This window comes from Zalophus californianus, chromosome 1, assembly GCF_009762305.2.
Source record: "Zalophus californianus isolate mZalCal1 chromosome 1, mZalCal1.pri.v2, whole genome shotgun sequence".
NCBI classification, from domain to species: Eukaryota; Metazoa; Chordata; class Mammalia; order Carnivora; family Otariidae; genus Zalophus; species Zalophus californianus.
In genome coordinates, this window is record NC_045595.1 from 56,877,089 (window position 1) to 56,889,452 (window position 12,364).

Below are 12,364 nucleotides of genomic sequence, written 5' to 3' on the forward strand. Positions count from 1 at the left end.
GGGAAGAGGTGTGGTCTGTGAAGTCCACACCATTGGCCTGACCCCAGGCTTGGGTGTGGGGGCTGGGAGCAGCTTGGGGGCCAGGGGCCAGGACTAGGAAGCCTCTAGCCAGCATCTGCACCCCTCCCCCCCGAGAAGGGGCTGGACCTCCTGGCCCCTTCCTAAGAGCGTTCTGTGTCCAGGGAGGCTCAGCTAGGCCTGGGTTGGGCACACTTCACTTCCTGCCGTCTTCACTACCCCATTTCACAGAGGAGAAGGCTGAGGCCTGAGAAGGGAGGTGAGTTGTCCTTTGTCCCAGGTCAGTCCCACCGGCCATTGGCAGGGGGTGCGGACTGCCAGGCCCTCCCTCACCTCACGGCCACTCTCCCCACAGCCAGCCTGCCAATGCCTGCCTGGGGGGCCCTGTTGCTGCTCTGGGCTGCCGCAGAGGCCACCAAGGAGTGCCCTGCAGAGTGCACCTGCCAGGCCCTGGAAACCATGGGGCTGTGGGTAGACTGCCGGGGGCGGGGACTCACGGCCCTGCCCGCCCTGCCGGCCCACACCCGCCACCTCCTGCTGGCCAATAACAGCCTTAGCTCCGTGCCCCCTGGCGCCTTCGACCACCTGCCCCAGCTGCAGGTCCTCAACGTGACGCAGAACCCCTGGCACTGCGACTGCAGCCTCACCTACCTGCGTCTCTGGCTGGAGGACCGCATGCCCGAGGCCTTGCTGCACGTCCGCTGCGCCAGCCCCGAGCTCGCCACCGCCCGCCCGCTGGGCCAGCTGACAGGCTTCGAGCTGGGCAGCTGTGGCTGGCGGCTCCGGGCGTCCTGGACCTACCCGGGGCTCTGGTGGGATGTGCTGCTGGTTGTCGTGGCCACGCTGGGCCTGGCTCTCCTGGCTGGCCTGCTGTGCACTGCTACAGAGATCCTCGACTGAGGCCTGGGCTCAGGGCCTGGTCCTTACGGGCCAGGCCCTGAGCCCCTCCCCAGACCCCGCCAGGCCTGGGCACAGCCCGAGCCACCAGTAACTCAAAATAAACTGGCTGCTCAACCATTTTATCCAAGCTCAGATTTTTGGGTTTTTTCCTCTCAGCACCCACGTCTGGCTCTTTCTGCAAAACTGGGTCCGTTTTGTTATAACCAGATACCAACTGGGCCTTCTCTGTCCCCCCGGTTCCTAGTAAAATGGGCTGTCCCACCTCCTCCACACCAGCCTCCCCCAGTCCCCCAAGTCTGTGGACATCCCGAGCCCTTCCTCTTTGCCCGACAGGTCCCAAGACTCCGGGCTTCACGCTTTCCTCTGTCCTGGGCCCTTCTTCCTGCATGTGCCACTCCGGAGGGCCCAGGCAAACTTCACACTAGCGTTCAGCTCCCCTCCCAATTCCGCAGAAAGCGTGCTCTCCCAACACAGCAGTGGGCAGAGCAGGAGACACGGAATACCCTGGGTGGGGGGAGAAGAGCCCTTTCCGTCTCTCTGACAGACATACCTTGAGAGGCACACCACTGTTTCCAAAACGGCCTTTGGCCATGAAGACACCTGCTCACCTGGCCCCATCCTTTCTCATCTTCTCTTACAAGCTCTCTGTCCCTTTCCTCCTCTCTAGCCCTCTTCTTCCGAAACAAAACAACAAATTCTTCCCTTTCTCATGGAAACAACTCCGGGTGCTGACATGAGACACCTGCAAACTGGAGTCCCACTTCCACCCCCAGCAATGGCCACCAAATTCTTCCAACAAGACACTTCTCTCCCTCAGAGGAATTCTGGTGCCAGCTGTTAAACTAATAAACTGTCCTCCACCGCATGAGAGAATACTTCCAGATCTGTTCCTGGCCACCCCAAATCCAGATATAATTACACCGAGGTCCTTCCCTCGAGGAGGTCCGTGCGGTGGACCTGTGGCTCGGAGGGTGCCACAGGAAAGACCAGGTGGGCATAGAGCACCGCTGGAGGACACTGAGCCACAGAGGTGAGGCTGCAGCCGGGGGCCCAAACTCAGGGGAGGGGAGGGGCTGTAGGGAGAGGTGGAGCCTGCGGCAAACCGGAGAGCCCGTGTTCCACCTAATGCTGCCCTGTGGAGGTGGGGACCCAAGCACCCAGTCTTCCCATTCTTCCAGGGGGGTTGGAAATCTACATCTGTGTGTGAAATCTCTGACTCAAGTGTTGGCAACTAAATAAAAAAAAAAAATGTCGCGGAAATATCAACAGCACACATAAAGCGTAGTAATCGGCTGGATGGAGTCCACAGGCTGGGAATGTGTGACTTCTGCAGTCGGAGCCAGCGGCTACAGGGCTGCCTCGCGAGAATGGGAAGAGCTGGCATCTCCTCACTGGGCCCTTCGTATGTGCACGGCCCCGCGTGAAGCACCGGCCGTGGGTCATTCTTCTGTACCCCGTGAGGAAGGCACTGCTCCCCGACACTGGGCGGAGGACACAGGCCCAGGACCCCTGACAGTCACTTCGCAGGCATGATCCCAGACAGCTCCCCCTTCACACTTGGAAAGTGCCCCCTTGAAAGCTTCTGAAACTAGGGTCCTTCAGCCCACCAGTCTCCGTGTGGGGTGCCCCTATATTCTGCTCCTGCTCCTTCCTGAGGCCAACACATGCAGCCACAGGTCTGGGCCCAAGAGCGCTCATAAGCCTTGACTCTGCTGGCCGAGGGGCTGGTCCCGTGAGAAGCTGCCGGGAGCCACATCACTGGGGCGGAGGACGACAGCGCTGCGGGCAGAGGGGAGCGGAGGGACTGCCAGCGGCCGGGCAGGGATCGCCCCCGGTGGATGGCGGATTCAGACGGGAATCCCCAGGGAAACAGGTGCACTGGGAGATTCAATTAGCCTCCTCCATTGTCCCCACGGTCTTTGTCCCAGGCCAGCAAAGTGGCCACCACAGAGCCATGTACCCAGTCCCCACTGCGCCACAGCCACCAAACCAGCAACCACAGACCCCGCCGCCACCACCACCCACCATCCCCCGCTGGCCGCCGCTGTCCCCTGCAGGACCGCAGGTCCCCACCACCCCCGATGGCCAGGAGCACCACCCCCAGCACCGCCACCGTTGGCGCCCACGTGGCCTGCTCGCCGGCCTCACACTCGCCTCCCCTCATCCATCCTCTCCTCTGCAGCCACAGAACAGCAGTCCTGTGAGGCGACCCCGCCCCCCAGCCCCCTACCACCTCTGTCACCACTAGCACCAGACAACCACGGACCTTTGCCCCATTATAAGCAAAATGCCATCTCTGCCACCGCCGTCCCACGGTCTCCGTGACCTCATCCTCATGACCATCTCCTTCACGAGCATTTTCAAAATCAAGCTGCACGTGCAGAATTTGTCGAGGCGACTTGGACCGGTTGCTGTGACCTCCCCCACCTTCCCGGCAGCTGACCCCCTCCACTGGCTGCCGTGGCGGGCCATTCCCCAGCAGGCCTTCTGCCCCACTCCAGGCTCCTGCTGAGCCCAGCTCCCGGTGCCTGCTCGCGGCCCTCTGCTGGCCCTCTGCGCTCCTCTGGCCAGAGGAGCAGAGAGCAAGGTGGGGAAGCACGATGTTCACGGCCCGGCCTAGCAGTGGTAGCGATGGCTTTTGCAAGCAGCCGTCGTCTGGAACCAGGAGCCGGCCCTGCCCTGACCGCGGGGAGCCCTGGCACCCACCACAGCAAGCAGGGGGCCATCTGGCCACCATCGGCCCCGCAAGGTCTAGGTGAAGCTGATGGCGCTGGATTGGAAGGTGGACCCGCTGTCAAGAGGGCATTTGTAAAGGGTGGGCACTCTCGGGGGGCACACGCTGAGTCTTGGCCCTGAGCCACAGCCACACCCAGCCGCTAACACAGTGCCCGTCTCACGTGTTTTGCATATACACTCAGCCACACCTCCTGTGAGTGCATGTGTGCACGCAGTCTCCCAGCCAGGACCCTCACCATCTCCAGCCCCTGCGGATACACGTCAAACCAGATGAGAGCTAATTCCTTGTCAAGCGAAGAATGCACTCCATCTCTTGAAAAGGACCTGAGCCCGTCCTGTGTGTGTGTCCGAGATGGCAGAGAGCAGAACATGGAAGCCTCTGTCCTCACCCAGCTCTGCCCCAGCGAGGGAACAGTGAGTCCGTGGCCTGGGGAATCTTCAGAGAACAGCGTCTGACTCGACAGACACCCCCGGCCTCTGATTGGCAGCTTTCTAAACAGCTTTGGAGATGGAATCCTCATTTTCAATCACTACAGGTAATAAGCAGGGATGACTTATACCGTAAGTATAAGTTCGCTTTGCGAAGTGTCTCAAAATCTTGGGAAAGTCTTATTTTTTAGCTAGATCTCTAGGAAAGTGGGTTAAATTCAGAGAGGAAAGCTAAACTGTATTACCTTCTTAATTTAAAAAATTAAAATACCTCAGGGTTGTCAGGGCAACAACACAGAAGTATCCAGATGGAGTCCCTGATGGCCCCGGGGGTCCTGTTTTTGTTCAGACTGTTACAGGGAATGTAGATAAAATCCTATTCCTTTCTTTTAGGTCTGCGTATCCCTACTAAGCAGGAAACAAGTAAGGTTTACAAAGACATCATGAAATGACAAGTGAGGCTCTGAGGTTCAGCCAACCTGCTGGGTTCTTTATCGAATGCTTCAGGGGGTCGACTGGTGAGTAAAAGCAAAAGCAAGAATACGTGCATTTGATGCTTTCGGTTCTAAAAGAACTCCCTGCACCTGAATCACAACCTGAGTAACTAGTCCTTACTTTGAGTCCAGAAAGTGTGAATTATCTTATAGAGTTTTTTAACCAAGTCTTTGTATATTTATGTAGTATCCTTCAACAAACGCGGATCATTTTATTCTGTAACTGAAGCCACCCATTCATTTTGTCTTTAAAAAGTCTGGAGTGGAGACTCGAGGGAGGGGGGGAATGGGGAGCTTTTTGACAAGTGTCGAGTTTTAGTTTTGCAAGAACTAAGATGAAAAAGTTCTGGAGGTGGATGGTGGTGATGATTGCACAACCACTTAACACTATTCAACTGGACACTTAAAAATGCTTAAGATGGTAAATTTTATGTATATTTTATCACATTTTTTTTAAAAAGTCTAGAGTGATGGTTTTCAAACCTTTTTAGCAGTAAGACCTTTTTTCCCCCCACAAAGCCCTAGACAGTACTTGGTATATGAAATAAAGTGGCTCAATCTGGTTGGACGAGGGCTAACTGCCGCCCTTCCCTCCTTCTCCATCCCTGCCCTTTGTGGGCGATTGAAAAGCTTCAAGACTCTTAAAAAGCCCATTTATGACATACAGATCTAGAGTTTTAGTGGGGTATTAAAATTCAGTTTAAAAAAACAAGTATGACAAAGTGTCACTGAGAATATAAGGTCTGAAAAATGGAAAGAGGTACCCATTTGTGAACAGCAAGATTCAGTCTTCCCTTTATTCTCTAAATTCAGTTTCATCCCAATCAAAATGTTGGCTATAGAACCTAACAAATAAGGGATGAGACCGACACCACCTGAAACTCCTTATCAATCCTCATGAGGGATTTAAGCAGAAAGCCAGATAAAGCCAGGACAGCAGCTTGGAGAGGCGTCGGTGGTGCGTACAGAACCTTCCCCAGACTCTGCTTACACTGGGCATACTGCCCGAGTGGGATAGTCTCCTCTCCCTGCCCCAAGCCCCACTGAAATTACTAGGGGATTGTAAAAAAGGGATAAATCCACAAAGACCAGGTTAGTGGAGGAGACAACAGCAGGAAAGTGATGCCCACAAGCTTATATAAGACGGAGAGTTGGGCAAAGGATCCACAGCTGTCTGAGCAGCTGAGAGAAGCCACCCCCACCCCCCGCCAACCTGCAGAGGGAGCCCAAGGAGGGGCAGCCCCGTTGCCCCACAGAAGCCCCCAGAGGCTCCACGCTCCCTTTATGCAACTGGGATATGACTTTTATTCAGAAAGAAACAAGAATTTTTTAAGGTCTGCAAGATGATAACACTTTACATGATTTTCAATCACAATAACAAAATTCAAATATAACAAACTGCACAAATGAACCCAGCAACACTAATGACACAGTGCTCCTTCAAGCAGCAAGGGCATACTAAAGCCATCATATAGATCCTAAATATATTTCTATTATGCCTAGTTTACAAGCTCTTGTACAAAAGCAATCGGAATAGTTCACATCCAGAAAAAACACACAGAACCTTTAAAATAGAATTTATCCTTTTATTAAGCGACTTTGTAAAAAAAAAAACAGGATATTTAAAAAGTAAGACTTTTTCATAGCACCAACCACTTTGTATTTTAAAAAGTGAACACGCAAACAGGAATTTGCTTTCATTGCTAGGTTGTGCAGATTTTAACAAGATCAGATCATGGGGGAGGCTAGGGGCTGAGAACCAAGCACTGGCTGAAAATTGGGCTCAGAGCACTTGGAACCCACAGGTGTCCTCCCCAACTTCCATCTTGACATGACCACCACTTTGCCCCAACCCTGCAGGAGAGAGGAGATGTGCTTTCAGAGACACCGAGAAGAGAGACTCCAAGCCTGGGACAGTAGGGAGGGCAGTGAGGTTCTGCCATCACCACCCACCCCCAGAAGGAGACAGAAGATCCTTACTGCACAAACAGAAAGGCCTGAGAGAAAAGACCTTCAGGCACAGACATCTGAGGACCCTTCCCTAGTGGAAAGGCCAGATTGGCCCCAATTACCTTATAGGAAGAAGCCCACCCATCATAGGACCCATGCATCCAGCCAGGCTCCCCAGAAGCTTTCAAAATAGGAGACAGTCAGGGGTGACCAGGCTGAGAAAAGCTCCCAGCATGTTCAAAACAAACAACAGGAAAAAAGGAACACTGAGCAAAGAACAGGAGAAAACTTAAAAACTTGTTTTGGAAACAGCAAAACACCCACTGGCTCCTTGGAGTAATGAATGACTCTAGGTCTGGGGCAGAAAATGCACAATATATGCCAGAAAGCAAAGAAGCACTCAAGACCAATGGGTCATGGCAAAGAACTCAGGAGCCTGCTTGAAAGGAGTCTCAGTGTCCAGAGATGGAATAATTGGAGCATTAAAAAGAATGATGGGCTTCAATGGATTAACCCACTATGTTCCTTTGTAGAAGCACACACACACATATTCAGTATGTTTTTATCTTTTTTTAAGATTTTATTTATTTAGGGGCACGTGGGTGGCTCAGTCGTTAAGCGTCTGCCTTCGGCTCAGGTCATGGTCCCAGGGTCCTGGGATCGAGCCCCACATCAGGCTCCCTGCTCGGGGGGGGGAAGCCTGCTTCTCCCTCTCCCACTCCCCCTGCTTGTGGTCCCTCTTTCACTGTGTCTCTCTCTGTCAAGTAAACTTTATTTATTTACTTGACAGAGAGATAGAGAGAGAGCACAAGTAGGCAGAGAGGCAGGCAGAGGGAAGGGAGAAGCAGGCTCCCTGCTGAGCAGGGAGCCTGACGCGGGTCTCGAGCCCAGGACCCTGAGATCATGACCCAAGCCGAAGGCAGCTGCTTAACCGACTGAGCCACCCAGGTGCCCCACATATTCGATATGTTTTAATCCATCGAAGCCATTATACTTTTGTTGGCTCAAATAATCCCAGCTAGTGTATATGGGAGGGATGACTTTAACATGAAGGATGAGCAGAAGGGGTTAGAGGGTGCCATTTTTGCGACCCCCTGATGAAATGACTGATTCAGGCAGTGATGGTTAACAGATGGTAAAAGCATTAGGTGAAAGGCTGATGAAAAACCTTATAAGAAGGCCCAAGGTGGGCACCACCTGACCCCCTCAGATCAATCCCAACACATTAAAAGTGGGACGCCCTGCCACTATGTGCTTCCTGGCGTGAGCAAAAGGTAAAAATCACACCATCCCTATTCTTGCCAAGAATCCAATCGAACCACCAGTTTCTAGGAAGTACAGGGGAGAGAAAAACATGCTAAAGAACACCATCGGGGCATAATCAGCCAAACCCGAAACCTGAGAGGAGATGCTACAGGCAAATGACCCAGTTTCATCAACAAGTAAATGGCATGAAAAAAAATAAAAGAAGGGAATACTATTCTAGATTAAAAGAGACTTAAAGAGAGATACACACCCAAATCTGATAACCATGAACAACAACCAAAAACAAAATTAAAAGACTTTTTTTTTTTGAGCACTTGGTGAATTTGCACATGGACAGATCCAGGATGACTAGGAGGAATTATGATTACTTTTATTAGGTGGGATAATGGCATTAAGGTTCTGCTTGCCTGCTTGCTTTTAGATTCATAGTGACCAATTTGGACGAAATGCCTCCTGTCTGTGACTTGCATTAAAATACTCCAGTTGGAAAGGGGGGAGGGGTAGATGTGGCCAATGTGGCAAGACTATGAGGGTTGTTGAAGGTGGGCAGTGGGTACACAGGGCTGGGCTGCACTCTCTGCCTTTGTGGGTATTTGGAAACTCTCAGAATTAAAGCAAATATCATGTATCACATATGTGATTTTTAAGTAAAAAAAACAAACAAAAAACCCCCCACCAAATAAGTAAGAAAATCCATGACCAATTATCAATCCACCATGCCAAAGTTCTCCCTGAAACTGCTGAACGAGGTTATAAGTGATGAAAACTATGAGTAAAATAATTTCCAAAAACCCTTATCAGATGTATTACTTATTTCCCACATGAGCATGTATCTGTATGTATGTGTGGATGTCTATGGCTCGATAGAGATCTGTAGTTACACACGCTTATGTAATATATATCAACAGGATATATATAAAATATGCTATATATTACTCAAAAAGCAGCATAGTTCCATTTTTAAAGATTTGTAAAAGAGAGAAAAGAAGGAGGAAGTTCTTCATAGCTCCGTTTTAACACAATCACCCTTAACATTTTCATGTCCAGACCCTATTGATATTATGTTAATCATAACACTTCTTGACTTGGGTATTCTGAATCCTTCGATGAATATAGCATCACATTTTTTAATGTTATGTTGTTTTCATGACTCTTCTGAAGTGTACTGTGTCTTTCTATGACAAACGTAGTAGATGTTGATCATAGAAGACCAGAAGTGTAGAAAGGCAAAAGGAAGACCCAGCCCTTCACTGAGAGATTGTCCTTCACCTACAACGCTCAGACATACTGTCTAAAATACTCTGCAGCGAGGAATGGCTGCCTCCCAGTTTCCCCTTGTACAGAAATAAGGCTGTCATGGATATTCCTATGCATCGAGGTTTTATTATTCTTAAGATTCATTCCTTGAGCTAGATCACCATATGGTTTCTGTTATTTTCAGAAATGTCCACTTAGAACCGGGTCCCTTTTGTCGAATGTATACCTGAGTACATAGCAGGCTGTCAGTCCAGCCACAGTCCATCCCACTAAATCCAAAGGATTTCAGGGGGTTAAGGAACAACCGTGGAGCTCAACATCCAGGGCTCAAATCTTCTCTCTGCTGTTCACTGGATGTGCATTTGAGGCGAGGCCTTAAACTACATAGAAACCTTTCAATAAATTTCAGACTCTGCCATCTTAAGAGGCTGTAAACAGTATTCCAATAGAAGTTTCAAGATTCCAGATTCGGAAGGTGGGCAGCCTTCCCCTAACTGTCTACTCACCACCCCCCCCCCGGACAATGGGCCACATTTGGGTGCAGATGTGAATATAGATTTTTTTCTGACTAAAGGGTCTACAGCTTACAGTGGTCAGAGATCCAGAAAAGATCAAGAATCCCTGTCACACACGATAAGCTCAAATGTTACCAGATGGGGTTGGAGTTTGCTGGATGAATGTTGGGTGTTAGGTGGGCCCAGGTGACCCCCCGGGTTCTGACTCTGTCAGAGTCAGAGCCTTGCCAAGGAGCCAGCCACCAGCCCTTTGCCCTTGATGTCCACAGATCGAGTGGGTGCCTCTGCGGAGGATGGAAAACACACTTCAGGGGTAAATGGGCAAGAACCTTCAGGCCTTCTTTTTTAGGAAGAACCTAAAAACTTCTGAGACATGAAGGCCTGCCCAGGGGCCACCTGCGTGGAGTGGGCAGGCTGTGTAGACCAGTGTTCCTCAAACTGTAACATGCACCCAGATCCTTTGGGGATCTTACTCCAATCCAGATTTTGAATCAGGAGCTCTGGGGTGGACACTGAGATCCTGCATTTCTAACCAGCTCCTGGATGACGCTGGGCTGTGAGCAGAAGGCTGGAGCATGCCAGCCCCACTTACCAGCTTTCAGGAGCTAACTCGCCAGCCCCATGACTGCCCTCTCTCCTGGCCTCCTTTGCCAGGTCCATGTCTCCTGATGTCCCCTCAGCTTTGCACACAGACCCTGCAGCTCCCTCGTAGGTGCTGTTGACACGTGCTGATGAGTAAGCAGCTTTGAACTGGGAACCTCTATGTCTGCAGCGTGGTCCCTGGTAACCATACTGAGGCGACGGTCTCCTCGGGATGCCAGGTGCAGAGTCACCGCTGGGGACAGAGGCCCGAAGCACACAGCCCAGGTGTGGGAGGGATGGGACCCGTCCCAGGCTCCCTCTCAGAGCTGAGAGCTGAGGTGGGCGGGCAGCGCTGTCCTCACCAAAGCCCCGAGTGGCCTGGGTCAGAGCACACAGGGATGCCCAGGAAGCACCGGTCGGGGCCAAGCCTGAGCCGACAGCAGAGACGGGACACAGCAGTCTCTGGGGCTGTGTGTGTGTGGGGGGGCTCCACACACTCTGGAGGGCTCCTGGGAGCGTCTGGGGGTCAGCATCAGGACCCGGTGGTTGTCCTTTGGGGCCGGGCCCCAACTCGGACTGTATGTCAACAGGAGGCCCTGCTTGGAGAAGCCCAGGACACAGCGGGGAGCTGGGCTCTTCGGGTGGGTCTGGGGGTCTGCCTGTCAGGGGAGCAGCGGGTCAGGGAACGCAGAGCCCCGTGTGGCTGGGGGTGGCGAGTGTCAGGGGAGAGCGTGGCCAGGCCGTGGACGGCGCTGACGGGCCCCTTGAGGGAGCCTGAGGGCAGCAGGGAGCCGGGCAGAGCCAAGCAAGGGGGTGACCCGGTCAGCGTGTGACCTGCTTTAGGAAGCCGGTTAGCCGGTGTGGAGCCGGATGTGGAGACAGGAGGCAGGAGCAGTTGGAGGCTGGCTGGCGTGGGGAGTGGGGAGTGGCCGCATGGGAAAGGTGACAAGAGGGTGAGGAGAGGAGATGTGACTGGGGTGGGGCCACCCTGCATCCTGGCTTCCCTGAAGGAAGGGCTGGCGCGGTCCCTCCTCAGCCGAGCCCCTGGGTGAATGTGTGCAGGGAGCAGGGGGGAGGCGGGGTTGCAGCTTTGGGAGCCCCTAGGGGAGGGGCAGGGCCAGGCTCAGCTCTGGGACCTAGGCCCCTGGCCTCAGTTTCCCTGTTTTAAAGCCCAGGACTTCGTCCCAGGGTCTCTGGCAGTGCCACGGTGTGTGCAGAGGCAAGAGAGGACCCTCATCACAGCCTCTGTGGGGGCGTGTGCGGGCCCGGCTCAGACCACCCACTTAGGGGTTTTTCTTCCAAGGGGCACATGCAGGCTTGGGGGCTGCCCTGCATTCAAGGACAGCAGGAAATTCAAACCGCAGGCATTTCTTCTCCCTGGAAAAGGTGATTGGAAGGGCCTGGAGCGTGGCCCCTCTGGAAGGCCCAGGCTCCAGGCCTTCATCATTCAGTCAGTGGAATTACCAGGATTCTAACCTCTGGGACAGAGCCAGAAACAGGAGCCCCTGCTCCAGCCCTGCAGTGTACAAAGCCTCTCCCAGCTGGGATCTTGCAGTGGCTTGCCGAGACGGAGGCAGGACAGGAATTAGTGTCCCCTATCCAAGGAAGCCGAGGCTGGTGGAAAACCAAGACCGAGGGCCCAAGGTCACGCAACTAGTCATAGCAGACCTGGGATTTGGATGGAGGTTGGTCTGACCTCCACGATGTCAGTTCGTGTCAGAGCAGGGCGTGGCAGACAGAGTACAGCATGATCCGGCCATGGTAAGCAGCTGTGCCGTGCAATCCTCATCTGGCCCCCATGTCAGCAGAGGCCCCCTTCTGAGAATGACCAGGAACAGACCCCAGAGTACCTGGGTGGGCTACAGATTCGTGCACTTCCTGGTGCCAGGGGCCCAATCAGGCACTACTGCCTATTATGTGCCTAAAACCGTTCTCTGCCCTGGGAATACAGCAGTGAGCAGGACCAGTCTGGCCCTCGTGGGGGCTCTCCTGACTTGGAATAAAAGCTCTAACTTGTTATGGCTTCAAGGCTGGAGCAAGGAACTCCCAACCCCTGAGCCTATTGGCTCATCTGCAAAGAACAAGGATAGTAACACCTTCCCACAGGGTTATAGATGAGAGATCCCAGGCCGGGTGCCCCTGGTCATCAGTGAATCATACTCAACCTGCCTCAACTCAAACCCAACTGAAGGAAGCTAAGGCCCAGAGAAGTGCAGT

General features: G+C 52.9%; 1 protein-coding gene across 1 annotated transcript; it reads left to right on the forward strand.

The window, feature by feature from the left end:
- The first annotated feature begins 384 nt into the window (after positions 1–384).
- Positions 385–918, forward strand: GP9 (glycoprotein IX platelet). The gene has a single exon (XM_027582217.1). It carries the CDS (start codon positions 385–387, stop codon positions 916–918), a length of 534 nt encoding a protein of 177 aa, XP_027438018.1.
- Positions 919–12,364: the final 11,446 nt, after the last annotated feature.